The sequence below is a fragment of the Labeo rohita genome, chromosome 8 (assembly GCF_022985175.1).
Source record: "Labeo rohita strain BAU-BD-2019 chromosome 8, IGBB_LRoh.1.0, whole genome shotgun sequence".
NCBI classification, from domain to species: Eukaryota; Metazoa; Chordata; class Actinopteri; order Cypriniformes; family Cyprinidae; genus Labeo; species Labeo rohita.
The window spans coordinates 21,737,777-21,759,722 of NC_066876.1; the positions used below are offsets into that span (position 1 = coordinate 21,737,777).

Below are 21,946 nucleotides of genomic sequence, written 5' to 3' on the forward strand. Positions count from 1 at the left end.
TGACTTTTTTTTTTTTTTTTTTACATTGTAATGGATTATAAGATAACTACACTCTAAAAAACGCTGGGTTGTTTTTTCAAACCAAATGCTGGGTTGAGACCGCTGGGTAAGAAAGTTGGGTTAATTTAACCCAATTTTGGGTTAAAACTGGTCTTAATGTATAACCCAGCGGTGCTGGGTTAGGAACGCGGACTCGAGAGAGAGCAGGCACGTCGTGTCCACCGTACGTCAAAAAGTGCGAGAAGCGGCCATTTTCTCAGCGTCTGCAGATGGAAGCGAGTGAAGGACGATTTTCGGTAAGTAAAGATTAAAAAATGTTAAATCATCATTCAGTATGTGTGTCCGGGAGTATTTTGAGACTTAATGGAACGCGGGAAAAGTCGGAAAAGAGCTTTTATTGAAAAATACGCTGACGCGGTTTTCGCCTCAGAAATAGTCTTAACGGCCTCTTCTACTGAACGGAAGAGATAGCTTTAATACAACGTCTGTGAGTTTCATATGTCATATTTACACAAGATTTAGGTGTTAATAGAGGAGCGTTAACCGATTTGCATGTTAATTCGTAAACTTTTTTTTTCCCGCGATTAAACTTAAAGTAGTTTCCTAAAGAAAACGGCGTCGTGTAATGAAGACTAGCTTAATTATTTTAAGGCTGATTAAGTTTTAATTGTTAAAAGTAATGTTTTTCATGTAATATTTCAGGCTTGTTGAGCTTTGAGTCTTCATTGTGCCCGCGGCGGGAGTTAACGACACGGAAGACGGCGTGTGAGAGCAGGCGATCGGCTCGGCTTCTTCAGAAGAGACGGAAAGACCGTATAAGGCAAGTAAAGGTCATAATTCCATATAATATCACCTTTTTTTGACTATTAGTAAAAGAATGGTTGCATTTTGTAGAGATTGAAAGCCAGAGACATAGGAGAGCTTCATTCTTTCAGGATTAATGCCTGTTATTTTTAGAAAATGCATGTTTCTGTTGTCTTCTGCCTGTTTACTTCACATTTTGATACAACAACAGTATGATGACTTGTTCACATTTTATTTAAACCATTGATGTCCGTTTTTTGCAGAACTCAACTTTGGGGCTAACACCACAGGCACCTACTTGTATGAGGAGGCAATTTTTCTGAGCTTTAGAAAAGAGGGAAAGGCGATTTAAGGCAAGTAAAGGTAATAATTTAATGTTATCTTTTATTTGATTTATTTATTTATTTATTTGTCTAAGAGTAAAAATATGTTTTATGTAGATGTTCAAAGCCAGAGACAGGATAGATTAATTCTTTTTTGATTGATATGAGCTATTTGTAGAAAATAAATGTTTCCATTGTCTTCTGCCTGTTTACTTAATATTTTGATGCAAAAATAGTATGATTACTTGTTCACATTTTAATGAAATAATTGATGTGCATATTTTTCATTGCAGAACTCAAACCAGCTCTGGAGTTAACGGCACAGAAGACTGTGTGAGAGGAGGTGATCTCCTCAGCTTCTTCGGAAGAGAGAGAAAGACAGTATAAGGCAAGTAAAGGTCATAATGTCATAATTCCATATTATATATTTTTTTGACTAGTAGTAAAAGAATGTTTACTTTTTTGTAGATGTTGAAAGCCGGAGACATAGGAGAGCTTCATTCTTTCAGGATTGATGTGAGTTATTTTTGAAAATACATGTTTCTGTTGTCTTCTACCTGTTTGCTTCACATTTTGAACAGTATGATGACTTGTTCACATTTTATTTAAACCATTGGTGTCTGTGTTTTTCATTGCAGAACTCAAACCAACTTTGGAGTTAACAACACAGAAGCCTACTTGTGTGAGGAGGTGATCTTCTCAGCTTCTTCATAAGAGAGGGAAAGGCGGTTTAAGGCAAGTAAAGGTCATAATGTCATGTTATCAGTGTTTTTATTTTTTTTATTTATTTTTTTTGTTTGTTTTTTTTTGTCTAAGAGTAAAAAAACATTTTATGTAGGTGAGCCAGAGACATTATGTAGAAAGCCAGAGACATAGGTGAGCGCTTAATTCTTTTGAGATTGATGCAGGTTATTTGTAGAAAATACATGTTTCTGTTGTCTCCTGTTTGTTTGCTTCACATTTTGAACAGTATGATGACTTGTTCACATTTTAATTAAACCACTGATGTCTGTGTTTTTAATTGCAGAACCTAAACCAACTTTGGAGTTAATGACACAGAATCCTGCTTGTGTGAGGATGTGATATTCTCAGCTCGTTCATAAGAGAGGGAAAGGTGGTTTAAGGCAAGTAAAGGTCATAATTATTTTTTTGTTTGACTAAGTGTAAAATAATGTTTTATGTAGAGGTTCCTGTTTGAAAATGGTTACATTTGAACTAAATGTTTTCTTTTTTAAATGTTTTTCTATTTTAGGCCACTGATGAAGAGCAGGTGGTGACTGGGATGAATGCTGGACAAAGAGGAGAAATGATCTTTCCCCCAAACTGATGCAACAGTGGTTTTAAAGGAGGAGGCCACCCCGGATAATGTCAAAGATGTTGCACGCCTTTGCTGAGCTGATGGGGCTTCATGACTACATCAGTTATCTTAAAGAGATAATGAAAATTGGCAGTGATGCATTTTCTGTATGCGATCATGGACTATGAAACAAACCGTAAGTGTATAGTCTGTAAAAACAAAATGTCAAATGCTTGTTCTGTGTTGTTCAGTAGAAATGGAGTTCACATTCATTCATACACATGCTCACAATACTTCACACATTTGCTTGTGTTACATGTTATAATGTCAGTGTTAATGTTGTGGTTTTATTTTTAGTTTGTGTTTAAAAAAAAAAAAAGAAAGAAAGAAACTATTAACTAATTGTACAATTATTGTAAAGTAGTGTTTTTGTACAGTAGTTTTATACAATATACAGAATTTACCAGACAAAATAGTCAGCAGATGTTCAGTGCTTCATTTATAAACTCTGTACCTGCTAATGCCATACTTTTTCTGCATTTCTTTTCACATGCATGTTACTTTTGAATGTTTTCTCTTGTTGTAGTTTTAATAAACATTTATCTTTTGATAGTCATTCTGTGTGTGTTAAAGTGATTTTATAATGATCAAGATTTGTAGATTTAATGCCTAGCTCAATTTTGGGTTCATTTTAGCCTAGCAGTGTAGTAATTTTAAACAATAAAAAAGCAACCCAGCATGCTGGGTCAATAATTCAACCCAACTCGCTGGGTCAAAACAACCCAGCGTTGGGTTCGTCCCTTTTTTACCCAGCGCTGGGTTGCCAAAATAACCCAAATTGGGTTGTTTTTAACCCAGCATTTTTTAGAGTGTAACAAACCAGCACTACTACTTAATTATTTATGTGGTGAGATGTTGTGTAAGAAAACTGGTATGACTGCACTGTATCCCTAAAATGTCTAGTTTGAACTTGCCGTTTGCTAGCAACTTTTCTTCATGGAAGCTTAGTGTTCAAATATTTCAACTCAGATCAGTGTTTAGTGTCTAATAATTTTGACACGAAACATCAAGCAGCTGTGTAATAAGTGAGATAATGTACATTCAGCCAGTTGTTATCGCAAAATAAAGATGTATATTATCCCTTACTTATTATAATCTTAATTCAAGTCATAAAGGATTTTGAAAGTCTAACAGTAATCAGTGTTGAGTGCTACTGTAAGGTTAACTCTGCCTGGTTTAAATGTTTCAAAATGATTAACAGTTGAAAATATCAGAAATTTAGAAAAGTAATCAAAAAGTAATTAAAAGTAATAAGTTACATTACTTTAATAAAGTAATTGTAATCCAAAGTAACCTTCCCAACACTGGTCGTCATCCAGGCATTTCCCATCGTGCCTTTGGTCAGCGCAGTCGGTGGAGAACTACTGCGCCCGACTGCTCAATCCGACACAGCCTCCTCGACTTCGTGAGAGTTTTTTGGCACACGTCAGCATGACATCAGAGCAAGGCGGACGTAACTCGAACACATTTCTTACTAGCATGCGTCCTGCGGTGATCGATTCTGCGCAGAAATTGCTCATCTCAAACGAGCCTATTGGCACTGATTTGCTGTCATACCAGTGACCATTGACATCTTCAAACTGACGCTAAAGACGCTTGACCGTTCCTGGGTTGGATATCATGGGTTGTAACTTGACTTAATCGACAATTTAGCTTATTTTTTCCTTTTACAATGATCACAGTTGTGACAATAAACAACAGCAAACACAAACACAGAATCAGTGGCAATAAATAAGAAGATGCTCTGTTACTGCACTCAGCATCAGTCGTATCTGTTCCTTTCTTGATTGTTATTTTGCCAAGAGATTCACAGCTGTTAGAGAGAGGAACTCAAGTTGAACTACAAATATATCTCTTGTGAGAAAAAAAATCTGCTGGTGCAAATTATAAAGCAACAAATTCATTTCAGCAACAAATTCAATTTCATTTAAGAAGGTATCAGTGTTTTCAAATATTGATACTTACTTTGTATGCAGTTTGCAGAGTGTACCATTTGAATATGAGCCAGCAGGACAGTCATCACACACTGTATCACTGAATTCTGTTCCTATACAAATGCAATTAAAAAATAAAAACAGTATCAGTACATGAGCAATAAAGCAGTGACAGGTCTCACAGATAGTGACATTATTATAGAGTATACATTATTCAACTAATTAATAATCTGCCAAATCATAATTTAGTAGATTTTTAAAGTGTTTTTTCCCCAAGAGTCAATGTCTATCATGAGGAACCACATCCTACTTTTCCCAAGTAATATGCATATTTTCATAATTCTGTTTAATATAAATGCAAGCAGAGTTATTGTTCTCAGTTTTTATGAATGTAAAGTTGTTTGATTGATAACAGACTGACCGGTTTGGTTGATGTATTGTCCAGGTGAGCAGGATGAATGTTTCCTGGCCTTTTTACAGTTTGAAAACATGTCTATACAGTAATAACCAGGCAGAGGTTCACACACTGTATTTGATATTAATGTACATGCCTGCTTTACTCTCAGCCCATTACCTTTGACAAGAAAGCAAACAAATGAGTCAACTGTAGAAGCAATGACCAGTTGGAGAAAAAAAGTTTTTTCCTTTTTTTTTCATTTTTACTCACTTGGATCACAGACAGAACATGACAGACATTGTGTCAGTCCATTTGGAGTGTTAGTGTAGGTCATTGCAGGACATGAATCACATGTTGTGCTTGTGAACTCATCACAATGTTTATAAACTCGCTTTCCTAGACAACATAAAAATCACCAGCACATGTATTATGCATTATTTAAACGTCATATGTTAATAATTGTATGTATATGTTGTATGTATTGTATGTCTGTATATTTCTGTAAACTGCGTAGACTTTTTTTTTTTGTATTACTTTTTTGTGTTTTTTATATTCTGTATTATATTCTGTATCTTGATTTTATGTAACAAATTGCTTGTGCACACTTGACCAATAAATGTTTTTCTAATTTAGAAAATAGTCTAGAATAATTAATAAAATAAAATAAAATAAATAAAAATAATTAGACTGTAATAACACTGGGAACACAGATTTTCTAATTGATCAGGATCTTAAACAATCCCTTTTTTGCCCCAGTTTCTATATATTATTTCTATACCAGATGAAGGGAACACAAGTGGCAGATGTTTATTTTTAACAAGGCCCTGGCCACATCAATCTAAACATTAAAAAATGATTATGTGAGCATATTAGAGTTGTTCATCAATAATAATCAATGATACATTTTCAAGCCAATAGGGGAAAAGTATCATTTGACCCCTTTAAGCATCTGACTTAATCTGCATCTATTGTGATGATGAGTGAAGAGCTGTCTTATCCAGGACTTACCTGGATCACACATTGGGCAGCACTCTCCATTAATTTCATATTCTGCATTATTACATGCTGCCAGGCAATGTACAACTTTAATGAAGATGAGAGGTAGTAATTTTGATAGATTATAGAGCATACACATGTCAAGGAACTAACTAAATCATCACTGGTACAGAGGTGGTCATTTTATGCTTTTTGATTCAGGGAGCTGAAAAAGAGATTTGTGTAAGTTAGCTTTCAGAAAAGCAAACAGAAATACATTGTGCCAGACCCTTATAACCTCCCAGTGTTTAATTATTAAACATGTTGACAATGTGACCAAATGTGCTTTTCCTCTTTTTTATTTATTTCAATAAATGTATGGGTCTCAAAACTAAACATCAATTATACATTGACTGCAATATTTACTGGCAGGTCACATGTCAACTCAGTAAGACAGGGAATGACAATTTACAAAAAACACTGTCACATCAATACCAGATGGCTCATACAGCATCTAACATGGGCTTCTGGTAAAACTCCCACACACTGAATAGAAGTGGGTGAGTATTAGTTCAGCTTTCACTTGAATGAAAACTGAAATGAATATTCTGTCATCATTTATTCACCCTCATGTTCAAAAATCACTCAATAATACAGGATTGGAATGACATGAAGATTAAAAAATAGTGGCAAAATTTTGGGAGAACCGCCTCTTTATTTTAGTCTGAGTTTCTTGCGCCAAAACCCGCTGGAATTTAGTTTACTACCCAGATAGGACACGTACGTCTGCAAGAAGTCTGTTAAAGATCACTGGATATGAAAAGCATCTGCTGTGCACAAACATCTGACAGATGTCTGTAAGATGTTAGTTTTAAATACATTCTAAATCATAAACATCTTAAAGATGTCTATTTGACATCAGCAGACATTAAATAGATGTTTCTGTGATGTGTGTGTGCTATCAGGGTACTGTCTATCTGAACCTGCAAGCATCTGTACTTTTATGTAAATAAGTTTTCTTATAATTAGTTAACCATTTTAAAGCAGGGAAACAAAAAATGCAAGGATGGTTAGCACATGACTACACGTGGCAATGACAACATCAGCCGTAATTGTCAGGGAATTCACAGACAACTCATCATGTTAAACATGCGGACAGTGTGCTCTTTTGGTGGTCCTAATTTGAAACTTTGGATTAAATCACCTGCTAAATGAAGACATGTTAATCTAAATGAAAGAGCAGGGGAATTCCAGGAAATAGGTTAGTTTATAAACATATAAAGGTTAACAGTATAAAAACCATTTTAAAAATGCATTCAACCCACAGTATGTTTACGATGAACACATAAGACATTCTCAACAGAGTGGTGAATAAATGAATCACATGCTAAAGAAGAAGCGCGCCATACTTATTTTAGGAATGATATAGCTTGATGAATAGTCTGGTGTATTTGTGTTTCTATTTATTTAGCTACATAGGGAGAATTCTGAGGTGTTTTCCACACAAGGAGAGACTTCTAAAACTCAGAACCTAGAGACAGGACCTGTTTCAGAGAAAACACTGCATCTAGCTCTTTCACACGTGAGTTTAAATTATTCTAGATGATGGCTTATAATGATCGTTAGTTGATGATAATGTTAGTTGAACTGTACCCAGTAATGGGTGCTGACATGTTAGTTTGCCCTAAATCTGAGCTGTGAAATTTACAACACGCAAATTCATCCTCTCTCCCCGACAGACATTAAAGTCTACGAGTGAACTGGAAGAAGAGCAGAAACTTTATAGTTGCCTACACAATGTGTATGTGATATCAATAAAACATGTCGTCATAATATATTTGTGAGTATCATTATTGCGATAGACATCGGCGTCAATTTTTACTAACTATAAATGTATCGTTTGCTAGTACTTTGTATTTTAATGTCTGGAACCTAAAATAAGCATTATGTGGTTGAAAACACTGAATAGTTGTGAAAATATGATGCAATAAAGCATTAAGGAATGTAAGGTGGAAAACACACACATGAGGTCGCATGAGGAGCCACTACATGTGGACAACCAATCCAATACAAGAAGTGACATGAGGCAACCTACCTTCTTTAGGGTTCTAATAGCAAGCTCCTCCGCCAAACTTGGCTATGTGTAATGTGCTCACAGTGATGGAAAAGAGTAGTTCAGGGATCACATGAGGAAACAGACTGAACTAAATAAGCTTAATCGCTCTTTGGGGTAAGTGCTATAGCAAGTTCTACACCGTACCAGCCTCCTGAGTCGCAGCACTTGCGTTTAGGACTCTGGAAGACACTGGTTCCATTTGCAGGTTATGAAACCTGGCGAATGTGTTAGGTGTAGCCCAACCTGCAGCTCTACAAATGTCTTTTAGAGAGGCCCCATTCGCTAAAGCTGTCGAAGCAGCGACTCCCCTGGTCAAATGGGCTCTCACTCCAAGCAGGCAGGGTATACCTCTGGCCTGGTAGGCTGTTTGGATTGCATCCACAATCCAGTGGGAGATCCTTTGCTTGGAGACAGCCTTCCCCTTCTGCTGTCCTCTGAAACAGATAAAGAGCTGTTCAGAACGTCTGAAACTCTGAGTACGTTCAACATAAATACGAAGCGCACAGACTGGGCATAACAAAGACAGATTGTGTTCTCCTTCCTGAGAAGGGATAGCTTGCAAGTTCACCAGTCAAAAGGGAGTGGTGGATACCTTTGGGCACGTATCCAGGCCAGGGTCTCAGAACAATGTGAGAGTCTGCCAACCCAAAATCCAGGCACAAAACATTAATGGAGAGGGCTTGAAGATCTCCCACTCTTTTAACAGAGGCGAGTGCAGTCAGGAGGGCCATCTTCATAGAGAGGGCACTGAGATCAACTGAAAAAAGGGGATCGAAGGTCAATTTCAGGTCATACAGCCGCCTAGTAGAGGGGGCTCTGGCCTGCATGAAGGTGTTTACCACTGCGGGTGGAAGGTCTCTGAAGTCCTCTTGGTCACATCCAGGGACCATAAATGGAAGTTCCAGAGATCTGGGTGCGGGTGCCAGATTGTGCCCTTCCCCTGAGAGAGGAAGTCCCTCCTCAGAGGAATGCGTAAGGGAGGAGTCGATGACAAGAACTTGAGCTCTGACAACCAGGTCCTGTTTGGCCAATATGGGGCTGTAGTGGACAGAGCATTCCAGGGCCCAGTTTATGGTTGGGGCTTCTCTCTGACCACAATAGTGGACAAAGGTTTGCTACATTTTGATTGGATCTTCTTGGACTAACATAAGCAAACTGTCCAATGCTATTAGATAAAAATGCTAGGATAACAGCCAGACACCTCTTAGACAGCAAGAAGAAGGCCTTTGGTACAAGGCCTGGGAAGGACTATTGGTCAAAATACAGTTTCTGCCCTTCACCCCCCTTAAGACTGATTCCTAAGGTTTTGGCCTGTGACCGACCATAAAAATTCCTTAGGACCTCTAGATGCAGCAGCTGTGGGTGAAACAAAGAGATCACAAAGATCCATCCAAATCCATTCATAACTATGTTTTTAAACCTTAAAGGGGTCATCAGATGCCCATTTTCCACAAGTTGATATGATTCTTTAGGGTCTTAATAAAAAGTCTCTAATATACTTTGGTTAAAAATTCTCAATGGTTTTCTAAAACAACACCCTTTTTACCTTGTCAAAATGAGCTCAGCAAAAATCATCTCATTCTAAGGGGTTGTTCCTTTAAATGCAAATGAGCTTTGCTCACCCCGCCCCTCTCTTCTCTCTGTGGAAGGACGATATTGTTTACATTAGCCGCATGTAGCCGCGTTTAGCCGCTAAACTTCCTAACTACCATGTTATAAGGAAAGGTGATCGCAAAGATTCATAAAAAAACCCTTATACTCACTTGTGCTGTAAGTGAAGCTGGATCATGAATGATTCGCGCAAACATAGACGGATATATGTAGATCGGGAGGCGCATTCCCTTCACAAACAAACGTAATCTACTGTATCTTCAGAGCCTCAGATGTCGGGAGTAAATGACAACCACTATGTTCATTATTACATCCAGCAACACAACACCTCAATCGCTCAATTGGAGATATTCTTGTCTAACTTACATCCCTGCTCCAGCATCGAAACAAAGAGGGCGGACTGTGACATCTGATTCTAGGTAAATCGCTCATGTCAATCAACTATTGTGGGAGCGGCATCTGTCGGTGTGACGCAACAACGACAGGCATCTGAGACTGGCTCGATTTGAAAAAGGGGATATTATCTTTACAGATTAATTAAAAACTGCTGCATGGATTTTTATCATTATAGGGTAGATTTGTACATACACTGCCAACACACATTAATGTTCAAACAGCATGAAAAAGTGAACTTAGCATCTGATCACCCCTTTAAAACTGCACACTACAACACACACACATCTTATACTTATTCAGAGAAATAAATATTTCTAGTGACAGCAACGTGTAGTGCAACATCTTACGCAAACTCAGCCGTTAATGGACAAATAAATGCAGGCATGACAGTTCAATCTTTTCCCATCATGTTTGAACTTAACGTCTTCGTAACATTGCCAAATGTATTCGGTTTGTTGTTTGGAAAGTGAGAAGTGCACCGGTGAAACTTTTCTGAATGTGTGTTTGGACTATGCAAATAAATTCCATAGGAGGAAAGAAGGGTGGGCCACCCCATGTCCCTTACTCTGATGGAACCAGCCAATTGTCTCACAGCACAGACATAGAAAAGCGCCAAATTGCAATTTCCTACTTATCGGAAAGGGATAAAGGTACCCTTCCAAACGACACTCCTAGTTCTCAGTCTGAGTCCTGCAACAGAAGGGACCATTAACAGAGCAACAAAGTTATGAGTCTCCCATCCCAAGAGACAGTAACAGATCAACTTGTTCTGAGTCTTTCATCCAGAGAGACTAACAGATACACCTACTGAGTCAACAACAGCCACACCGTTCTGAGTCTGTGACTCACAAGGGTGAGAAAATGACAGATACCAAGTTCGAGTCTCCAGCTTTTGAGGCATCAACAGATACAACCACATCCTGAGCCTCCAGCCTGCGAGGAAAGAGATACTCAGATACTCTACACTCAGAGTCTTCACTCAGTGAGACAACAACAGATGCAGCACGTCTCCATCAGTGGCGATTTCTTTAAGACTGCAAGGGAAGCTCAGCTTCCCCTATAATGTCACAAAATTAATGGTCAAATTATGTACTATTGTATTAACATTTTATTGACTAAAAATGCGTTAGAAAACGTTCATCTCAAAGACGAGTTCGTTCAGAATCAGTTAGATATAGCAGGTCGGCTGACTTGATTTTCTTCTCATACATTCCCGTAGCGTCACAGTGCGTTTCCCCGTTGAAGCCCAGCGTCCATTGACTTCAATGGGGCTGCTTTGAACGTTTTTTTTCAGTGCTTTGAAACTAGACGGTCATTGGATAAACGCTGCGATTATGTCCCGCCCACGGACGCTCAGCGTCTCTGGGGGTGAATGAGGAGCAAATGAGGAGTGGGCTGGCCTGGACTCCGAGCTTCTGCGTGATGATTGGAGGGTCTGTCGAAAGATTGCATCTCCTTTTGACTGACAGCGATTTTGTACTATAAGGAATCGCTGAAGCTATTCGCGCTCAGTCCCATCGCGGATTTCTCAAGTTAAGTCGAAATAATAACTGCTGCAACCTATTTCTTTATATTTGCTTGGCGAAATTGCTTGATTTTCATCATACATTTCACACAATTATACACCACATTCCTTGTTTCACTTTTACAGAGTTTAATATTTTTTTTAGATCGTTCATTCATTCATTCATGTTAATATTTAATGTAGTAATCAATATATATATATATAGATTACTACATTAAATAATCATAGAGGATGACTATAAATTAATATATATATATATATATATATATAGTAATCTTGAAAAATTTTAACATAACATAATGAAACCTTATATTTCTATTAAAATACTTTATAAATAAATAAATAAATAAATCTCCATAATAACCTTATTTAAACTGCAAAATATTTATACTATATAGTAGCATCTGACTAAAAGAAAAAATACATCATATTTTGCATAATAAAACTAAAGCTTTTTTTTTTTACGATTGTTTGCATTGTGACTTACTTATGACAATAAGGCACATTCTTGTGAGTAAATAAATAGACAATTTTATGATGTAGGCCGAAAATGAGCTTCCCCCTATTTGACAGACCAGTAGCCGCCACTGGTCTCCATCCTAGAGAGGAAAAGCGGATTGATCAAGTTCTGAGTCTCTAGCCCAGAGAGACAGAAGACACTGCAACAAGGTTACGCTCCGGCAAGCAAACCTTCATTTCAAGTACTTCTGCTTGCGTGTTCCTAGCTAAGGACCTTCATCACCTACTCCAGGGCCACATCTGCTTGTTCCAGAGCTTAGGACCCTTTGGTGCTCCAGGAGATCAGCATCCTACAACGCTTCATGTTTAAGGCTGTCAAAACTGATTCCTGCTCAATTACCCACTGTACTGCTACCAGCATAACCAGTGGAAGAATTCACCGCCACCAGACTACTCACTCAACTACACAGAATGCAAATATCACTTCCAAACCTATTCCAGAGACCTTGGGATTGTTGTATATTATCAGTATATGATTTTATCATTTACATTAGCTATTATATACGTTCAAATACATTCTTGTTTGTGAAATCAGCATCTGGCCATCTCATGGAAGGCCAGTAACGCTGTGAATGTAACCCAGAGAGAAAGGAAATTGCTCTTTTATTGACCAAGTGGCAGCCATCTGCCAAGTGGCAGACAGCCGGAATAGAGTCGAATCCAACTCCCGTCCCCACGTCGAGAGTGGATCCTCCTGCTCTCCTTCAACGCTGCAGCCTCATACCCAGAATTAAGAGGACCAGTGCGGGAGGCAGTCAAAGTGAGCAGCGGCTTCTTCGTAAAGAACGCAACTTGTGAATGGAGCATGGCCAGGGACATGTCTTCGCAAGCCTGACATGAACCCTCAGTGAACGCTGCATCAGCGTGAGCACGGTCCAAACACTGAACACAATGATCATGCTGATCATGCTGTTTGGAGAGAGGTAGAAACCGCAACCAAAAGGACACAGATGGAAAGGCATGTTGCAAACACACAATCCCAACCATGCACAAATTGCTCTTTTAGGAGGAAATTTGCTCTTTAAGATCGATGCACCCAGGGGTACTTTCTCAACACTGTGAATGGGAGATAAGTGGCGCTGCTTCTCACAAAGAGATGCTGCATTCGGCTCCGAAAAACAGAACAAGTGAGCAGATGCCACGCTGGCCCCGGATGTCCGAGGCATGACCAGCTATGCAAATTCTGCACTTCCAATTTCATTGGTCTTTTCTCTTGATGTCAAAGGTGTTTGGGTTCCCAAGTGTGACCCCTAGTGTCATACACTCGACACAACGTCGGAATGGACGACAAACTGGTCGTGCAGCAACCGTTTCCTCAGCATATTAACCTTGGTAAAATTAATGATTTGAATGAACGTAATCAATGTATGAATGTTTCGTCACAAAACAAATGACCCTCAAATAAAACCATAGTAGGTTTTATGGGGTTAATCAACGTAAATAATGATTTAATAATTATAAAATAATTATTTCCGCAACTATTATTCTAAAGCACCATTTTACAGAAATAGTGTTTAAAGAATAATGTTAAAGTGAACAAAACATTGGTTCTAACCATAAGCTCATAGTTTTTAATAGAGTACATCAGTCTAGCAGCAGAAGTTCAAATATTTTAACGCATCCACAGCCCTAAACGGATCCGAAATTTCCGCATACGCATATGATCGGAACTCCACGCAGCTCCCGCATTGGGAAATACCTGTAAATGGCACATCATGCACGTGAGGTTATCTGACCGAGAGACGGAAAGCAGAGTCCTCCACAGGTCCGTTTGGTAAACCCGCAGCCGCAATAGCCTCTTTAACAGAACACCCGATTGGTTATCCGACAGCAGCACTAATTTATTTCTGTACCTGACCCATTTGACATAAACACCACGACCTAAACTGCACCCGCGCTGAAAAAATATGTCTAAAATACACGCTTATAATGTTAACATGTTGAAAAATGCCATTTACTCTTAAATGCTATTGTCTCTTCTTAAACTCACGACATAAGGATATCGTTACATCGACAAAATGATCTCGATCGTGACCATGACATATGTATATATTAGATGTATAGATGCCTAATCAGTATTATTCTATTGTTTAATAAACAAAAATGACTGCACATTAACCAAAGATTAAATATAATAAAAATTGTGCATTAATATGCGAGTTTACGGGGTACCCAGATTTTACATTTCTTCAGCACCAAATAAAATTACTTTTATGGGGCGTTTTACCCCATTTTTCATACTTTGTTTATATTTTATGTCATTGTCACTAAAGCTATGATAACTTTTCTGAACACATTTAACTTTTGTTTCACAGAAAAAAATGACAGTTCTTAAGGGGTGCGTTCCCCCCACTCTACCCTATATCAATACATTAATTTATCATGTTCTGCAGCGGGACATTCTTCTTTCGTAAACAAAAACGTATCGATTAACATCATATTCTCTTCAGTTAGGCGTGTCAAATACCCCGAAAGCATATTTACTCTCATAACTATATCGATTTTAGGTAATCATTCAATAAAGAGACAGATAAAGGAACGAATCAGTTACATCATTTTCTGCACATCAGAGACGTATATATTCCAAATATAACCATTCTCTAGAATGTATTAGTTATTAGTTATTTTCAAATATCCTATTATTTTAAGGTTATTTAAAATATTAGGTTATTTTAAAATAGAGACAAGCAAAAATGAATAGGCAAATACATATTGGTAAACATTATACTTACTTCACAATACAATAAGTCCAGTTCAAATTCGTCAAAAACACATGCGAACAGTTGGGATCAGCAAACACCTAGTTATATTCGAACTGAATTAGATTTCTCAGTGGACTAATTTGTTGATAAACATCATATAAATTGTTTTGGATTTTTAGAGAGGTTATGCGAAGAAAAATACCTGGCAGATTAGTTGATTCGAACGATATTGGTTTGAAAGGTACTATCCATCTGCGTTGTGTTTCATACATCGCTACCACAGCGCACGCCGCAATTTCCCTATACCACGCGATAGGCTGGCTAAGCTTTTGATATTTTCTGTGTTAGTAAAGTTTCTTTTCCACGATGTTAAGGAAACTGTGATTTATATATAAACGCAGGGCCGGATCTACCGGGGTGGAACGGGGTGGCAAGTGCTACCCTAAGAAAAAGCTGTGCCACCCCACCTGCCACCCCAGAATTATCACAGAATTAAATATAAATGTAAGCAGTGTTTCATGTGCTAATTTTCAGCCGCAGCGATGACAGTGTAAAGCAAAATAATGGCAAAAAACACGTCTTTTAATAAAATATGCAGGATGGTGCACGCGCACGCAGCACGCCCAGTGTATTTGACTTCATTAACAAATGACTCTTGTGAACCGGTTCTTTTTGAGTCAAAAACACAAAGCGCGGCCCAGTTCACTAACGAATTGTTTTACATGTGTTCGTGAATCAGATAACTGCTTCTCGGCTAACTCAGAAGTCCTCTGAAACATCTAATCCCGTCCGGATATGTCTGAGATTCATCGCGTAATTATTTGGTGATCCGATTCTCTGACCGCTCGCACCACTTTCATCATGGATATGGGCCTTTTTGCCGTATCCGACGAAACAATAATAGCATGAAATCAATAAGAAGATGCCGATCACAAAAGCTTATAGCAGTGTTAGGTAAGCATCTGGTCATATTGCATTTTTGTCTATTGTTAACAAAATGTAACTGATTTTAGTTGGCTCACTTTCCCAAACCATTCATTCAGTGCTCAAAACAAAGACACATTTCTCAAAAAGTTTAACAATAAGTAAGTTAAACATTAGGCACTGGACGTCTATATAACGTCAGGTTGACGTTGGACATGATGTCGGACAGACGTTGCATTTTGGTTGAGAATGAAAATCGTGTTGACGTCAGTATTTGACGTCAATTTGACGCTGACTTAATGTTGGATTTTGGTTACACAACCTAAAAACAACAAAATATCAACGTCAGCTGACATTGGTATTGGACATCAATTTAACGTTGACATTAAACGTTGAATTTACATTGAATTTTGGTCAGCCGATGTCGCAACCGAAATTTAACCAAATATCAGCGTCTTATGACGTTGTGTGCCTGCTTGGTAAGTACCAAAACTGATGACACACCAATCAGAATCTCTGCATCCAACAACGGAGAGAGGAGGGAAATGAACGAATCATTTACATGGGTATTATACTTACACATACAGTATAATTATAGTACAGTACCAGTATATTAGATGATGGAAATTACAATATTCTATATGTACAGTAAACTGTAGTACATGTACACCTTCAGAAGTGTGACTGTCAAATTTTATTTGTAACCATTTTTTATGTGTAGCCTACTGCATTTTTGCAGAATTGAGAGATATAGTCTTGTGTCAGTAGTAAAAAAAAATAATTAAATTATTCCTGTAATATTAATTAATTAATTAATACCTGCAATAACTAGATTGAAACGTCTGAAAGACAAATTTATGCTGGCTTTTCTTAAGACTAGTTTAAAAACATAAATAGTTTGGTCAGTTAGATGTTCTAGATGTTTGCTAAAGTGTTGCTAGTTGGTTGCTAGGATATTCTGGGTGGTTGCTAGGCTCTTGCTATGCAGTTGCTGGGGTGTTGCTAGATTATATGGTTGATAGTGTGTTCTGGGTGATTACAGACATTCCCATCTCTGTTAATAACAGAAAATCAAACACTGTTTCCAAAACTGATCCAGTTTCAGTGCTTTGATATTATAATATTTCTTTCTAATGTTAGGAAATTAACATCTTAAACTTGCACTAAAATGTGATTTATACCTGCATGTCGTCTTTAGTGATACAAGCTCAGAAACATTCACAGTATAACCTGTTTTTTTATATTGTTTATTGACTTGGTGCCATGATGGACATTGAAATGTTGTTATTTATTTTTAATGGTAATGCAATATTTGTGAACACAACTGTGTATGTCAGACTATAAATCCCCAAAAACTATGCATGGGGGCTTGCTTTGGTGTTGCCACCCCTCATACACCCTATGCCACACCTTTGCCACCCTAAAATTATTTTCTAGATCCGCCCCAGTATAAACGGGTGTTAAGTAGGCATACAGTCTCTAAGTAGGCTATACGCGTCACTGTTCAAATTTACTAGCATTAGGATTAAGAATACCAAAATAAGAAAATCACAATTAGTTGCAAAACGGTGTAGCTATAAACTTGTTTGAAACGTTTAACTCCCCCACTTTAAACAGAACACATATTACACATATTTGCGTGCCTGTTTTATACATATTCCGTCTGCAGTGCGTACGCCTATGTAGTGCGTATGTTTTTCCGAACCCATGTTAGAGAAACTTCACACTGCATGCCACTTCCGGCAGTGCGTGCGTCTGCAGCAGTGCAGCGATGAGGCTCGTTTGAGGTGCGCCTCGCCTCGCCTGAAATGTAGGCGAGAGTAGGCGGCTGCAGTGAGGGGAGGAGTGAAATAAGAGCAGTCAAGACAGACAGTTCTGACCTCGAGAAGTAGAACAGAAACCTACGAGATCAAAGGTGGATATCGCGTTATCACACTTGTGCTGTGTTGCTGATAAACATGATATAATTTCAGCACTGTTGTTTTTATATGAAAATAAATATGATTAACAAGACACTCAAAGTGCTTGCTATTTAATTCCATACGAAAGGCGTATTTATCATTTATTTTTACTAATGCAAACGTGTATTTTAGATTTTTATAGAAATATGACAATCACATCTCACGCAGAGATCGCACTGGGATTGGTGTTTGGGAATATTCATGCATCATTTAAACACATAACCACATGATATTAGATTAAAAAATAAAACATTTTAGAAAAGAACGGCATCACTGTTGTCTGAACCAATGAAGCTGTGTCGTCATCCAGGCGTTTCCCATCGTGCTTTTGGTCAACGCAGTCGGTGGAGAGCTACTGCGCTGGACTGCTCAATCCGACACAGCCGCCTCGCCATCGCGAGACTTTTTTGGCACACGTCTGCATGACATCAGAGCAAGGCGGACGTAACTCGGACACATTTCTAACCGGCATGCATCTTGTGGTGATCACCAGTGATCGATTCTGCGCAGAATTTGCTCATCTCAAAAGAGCCCATGGTTTTCAAACCAAGTCTATTTTAGCTGTGCTGCGTGAGTTAAATTAAAGTGACAGTGCATTGTTGGCGACAAAAAATGAACATGGGTTGTCACAGAAGTGTAGTGGTCACACCATAAAAGTCTACTGTGTTTATAGTAAACACGTAGCTTTTTGGTTATTAAAACAAGAAAAGTGCACTTTTAGATAAACAAAACACCATAACAAATGCACTTGTGGTGGTATAAAAACGAAGTTCTTTTAAGATCTGCGGGATTGCTTTTAATAAATATTTAAAAGCAAAAGAAAGCCATGAGAGTCGACTGTTTCTGTCTGTGGTAAGTCTTATTTAAAAGTATTTGTGATAACCCAATTTTAACGTAAAAAAGGAGGCTATATTCTGTGTTTAAATTTGCTGCAATTCACTGCTTGATCAACTTAATATAAAAATCTAAAGGTTTCATAAAGAGAATGATGTGCGCTTAATGAGTCGCTGTATAGAAATCGAATAATGGTGGCGGACGAAATAGCTCAACGCGAGAGAAAAAGCAAACGTAATGACAAGTGAAATAAAAGGTTATCATGCTTGTAAGAAGAGTAGCTTAATTAAGTGGTGGAAATAGCGGATGATAAGTCACACACAGCCACCACCAGAGGTCGCCTTGCCATTTCACAAGCTGCGTCTCATTTCAAAGGCTGCATCCTCCGGAGGTCGCATTTGAAGGCTGCACACGTCATCAAGGATGTCTTATTTACCATAATAAATTAACCGTTATTCCTTATGAGGTGTAAAATACTATAAACTACTTTTTCACTTTGCAATTTAACCTTACTTTTTTTGAAATGAGACCTCCCAGATGACGTGTGCAGCCTTCAAATGCGACCTCCGGAGGAAGTAGCCTTCCAAATGTTTTTTTTTTCTTCTTCTTTTATTGCAAATTCAAATACTACAATAATGAAGATGTAACACGGGGCAAACGGACATCAAAAACTCAAAGATGTTGTACAACTGACTTAAGGATTTTAAAAGTTTTAGAAGCCTTTGAGTTAAATGGTTTGGACACATTGTTAAAAGAGGCAAAAAAAAAGACTTTAAATCAGATGAAAACAATCTAAAGTTAGGTTTACAATGAATAGTTCTGGCTTTATGAAGGTGAAATTTACCCAGAAGACAAAGCAATAATACAGTATGGACAAGATTACTACGACGGCGTTTTAGTGCCACCTTAAAAAAAAAAAAAAATCTAAGATTACGAGATTAAACTCGTAATATTTCGAGAATAAACTCGAAACTACGAGAATAAACTCGAAACTACGAGAATAAAGTCGTAATGTTACGAGAATAAAGTCGAAATGTTACGAGAATAAAGTCGAAATGTTACGAGAATAAAGTCGAAATGTTACGAGAATAAAGTCGAAATCTTATGAGAATAAAGTCGAAATGTTACGAGAATAAAGTCGTAGTAATACGAGGTTAAGATCGTAGTATTTTGAAAAAAAAAAAAAGTCAAAATTACGAAAATAAAGTCGTATTTTTACGTGAATGTATTGTACGCTTCCATCCACAACACAAACCGACTGAAGCTGTCAATGCAACCATTAATTGCAATGCCGTACGGCTTGAGTTTATCATATGAATCCATATGCCACAATGCGTTGGGACCCCGGCTGAAGTACTGGCGACGTCAGAGACGTCGAGCGCGCCGGTGTTCAACTCCTTCAGGATCGATTGCTTTATTTGATCATCATCCTCATAAGCCGCTTTTCCACTGTCGTGCCGAACGGTTCTTAGAACGCTGTTCGTCTCCGTTGTCATGCACATCCCCTCAGCATTTGTTGGTAACCTTATACCTGTCGTCGCCTTCTGTTTATTTTATTTTTTTATACGTTGTTTATAGTTGTGTCCTTTTTTTCTGTTATTTAACTAAGTCCCAAAAACAGAAATATCTGATCATCATCCATATCTCTGTTTATATTACAATTGCGTTACCAAGGCAACGACTAACGCATTTGTATTTACATTCCAAAGAGTTCCGTTATCAGCACCATAGTGGAAAATGAAACCGTATCCGTGCTGACTGGCCCGGATCGGCACGGAACGGAACGGTTAAGCGAAGAGAACGGTTCGGCCCGATAGTGGAAAAGCGGCTAAAGTCTCTTGAGAAACAACATATCCTCTTCGAATAGCACGCAGATGTAACCATCGATATCCGTGGAGTCGACCACTGGTCGCCATTTCAGACTGCACAAAAGAGGCAATTTCCTCAATGTCTGTCTGATTTTTTCTTCTGAATAAATTAAGTTTCCTACATGACCGCTGCAGTGTCCTTGTACTAATTATGAGTCCGTGCTGATGCGCCAAAAGACAAAGAATTTCCTTATTGCTAAATCCTAACCTAAAGTAGGACTTAACCAGATCCTCCACATCCATAGTTTCTCGCAATTCTGTGATTTTTCTCGAAATATTTCGACTTTATTCTCGAAATATTTCGACTTTTTTCTCGTAACATTTCGAGTTTATTCTCGAAATATTTCGACTTTATTCTCGTAACATTTCGACTTTATTCTCGAAATATTTCGACTTTATTCTCGTAACATTTCGACTTTATTCTCGAAATATTTCGACTTTATTCTCGTAACATTTCGAGTTTATTCTCGAAATATTACGAGTTTAATCTCGTAATCTTAGATTTTTTTTTTTTTAAAGTGGCACTAAAACGCCGTCGTAGATTACTGTCTTTAGAATGAAAGACAAAAAAATTATAGGTTCTGTCATTTCTATAATTTTGTTACAACAAAAAGATATTAATATGGTAACTCTTGACCAAAAAGACTTGGAGAATGGGCAGTGACAAAACAGATGTAAAACAGATTCTTCATCAGTATTACAAAATGAACACAAAGAAGATATATTTTCCCAGAACCTGCTCAAGAATAGATTACAAGGGTAGTATCCATGAACAATTTTGAAATGGAGTTCTTTAATTTTACTTGGAATAAAAAACTGAGGGGAAAGGTCCATAAGTTTTTCAAATCAGAGCCTTCCAAATGAGACGCAGCTACATTACGCAGACTGTTGCGCCACACCCCGGACTGCATTTCCAATCATCCATTGCACACACAAAGCTCCAAACCAATCAGACACACTATGTAAGCCTTGGACTTCCTCTTCCTATTGGCTGAGTATTGTATTGCATTAAGCATTCGTCTAATGTTAGCTACTGTACGGAGCCACTTTGCTAGTTTCTAAGTCTAGTTAAGCCTTATTCCTGTATCCAGTCACTCTAGTCTTGTATCCTCGCCTTGTTATATCGTCGTGTCTGCCTTAAGCATGCCCTGGACTTTTCGCCTGTCGTGGATTTAACCCTTTGCCTTGTCGTTTTGGACTCTTTTCGCCCTTTGAATGAACTCTAGCCTGTCTTTTCGGATCACCCGTTTACCTCGTCCCTTGGATTACGTTCGCCGCTGATCAACCTTCGCCTGTTTTACAGATTGCTCTTGTGTCTTGTCCTTATATACCTGTTTGCCAATGTTCGACCCTGCCTATATTTGACCACGTCTCAGTCACGTTTCAATAAGTCAAGTATGCATTTGGATCCACCTGCTTCCCATCTCCCTCGCTCCACAACAACTACATAGGGATGATTAGATAACTATATAAGAATTCAGATGTACACGTTTTTAAATAATATATAGCTTACATATCATTGTTAAAAATGATTTCTTAAGTAACCTAGTAATGCACAATTTAGTTACATCAAGGGTCAAATATAATATAAATAACACATTAATGTTAAAAGTTACACACTATTTTGGTGTGTAAGCCGTACAGGTACATTGCACATTGTTTAGGCTCATTACTCAAAGTGTCTGGAAGTTTTTGTGTCC

At 37.9% G+C, this 21,946-nt stretch overlaps 1 protein-coding gene across 2 annotated transcripts in view; it reads right to left on the reverse strand.

Annotated features, from left to right (window-relative positions):
- LOC127169821 (tumor necrosis factor receptor superfamily member 14) overlaps positions 1–21,946 on the reverse strand; it is a 22,772-nt gene continuing 826 nt past the window's right edge. Inside the window, exons 1-6 of one of the 2 annotated variants that reach the window (XM_051117459.1) lie at positions 14,690–14,843; positions 5,824–6,016; positions 5,086–5,211; positions 4,840–4,992; positions 4,450–4,531; positions 1–4,297 (exon numbers count right to left, since the gene is read on the reverse strand). In XM_051117459.1, the coding sequence (XP_050973416.1) occupies positions 4,060–4,297; positions 4,450–4,531; positions 4,840–4,992; positions 5,086–5,211; positions 5,824–5,950 (726 nt within the window). In that variant the 5' untranslated portion in view covers positions 5,951–6,016; positions 14,690–14,843 and the 3' untranslated portion in view covers positions 1–4,059. Of the gene's footprint in view, positions 4,298–4,449; positions 4,532–4,839; positions 4,993–5,085; positions 5,212–5,823; positions 6,017–14,689; positions 14,844–21,946 lie in introns of those variants that run through there. The other variant, XM_051117458.1, reaches the window with a different exon arrangement.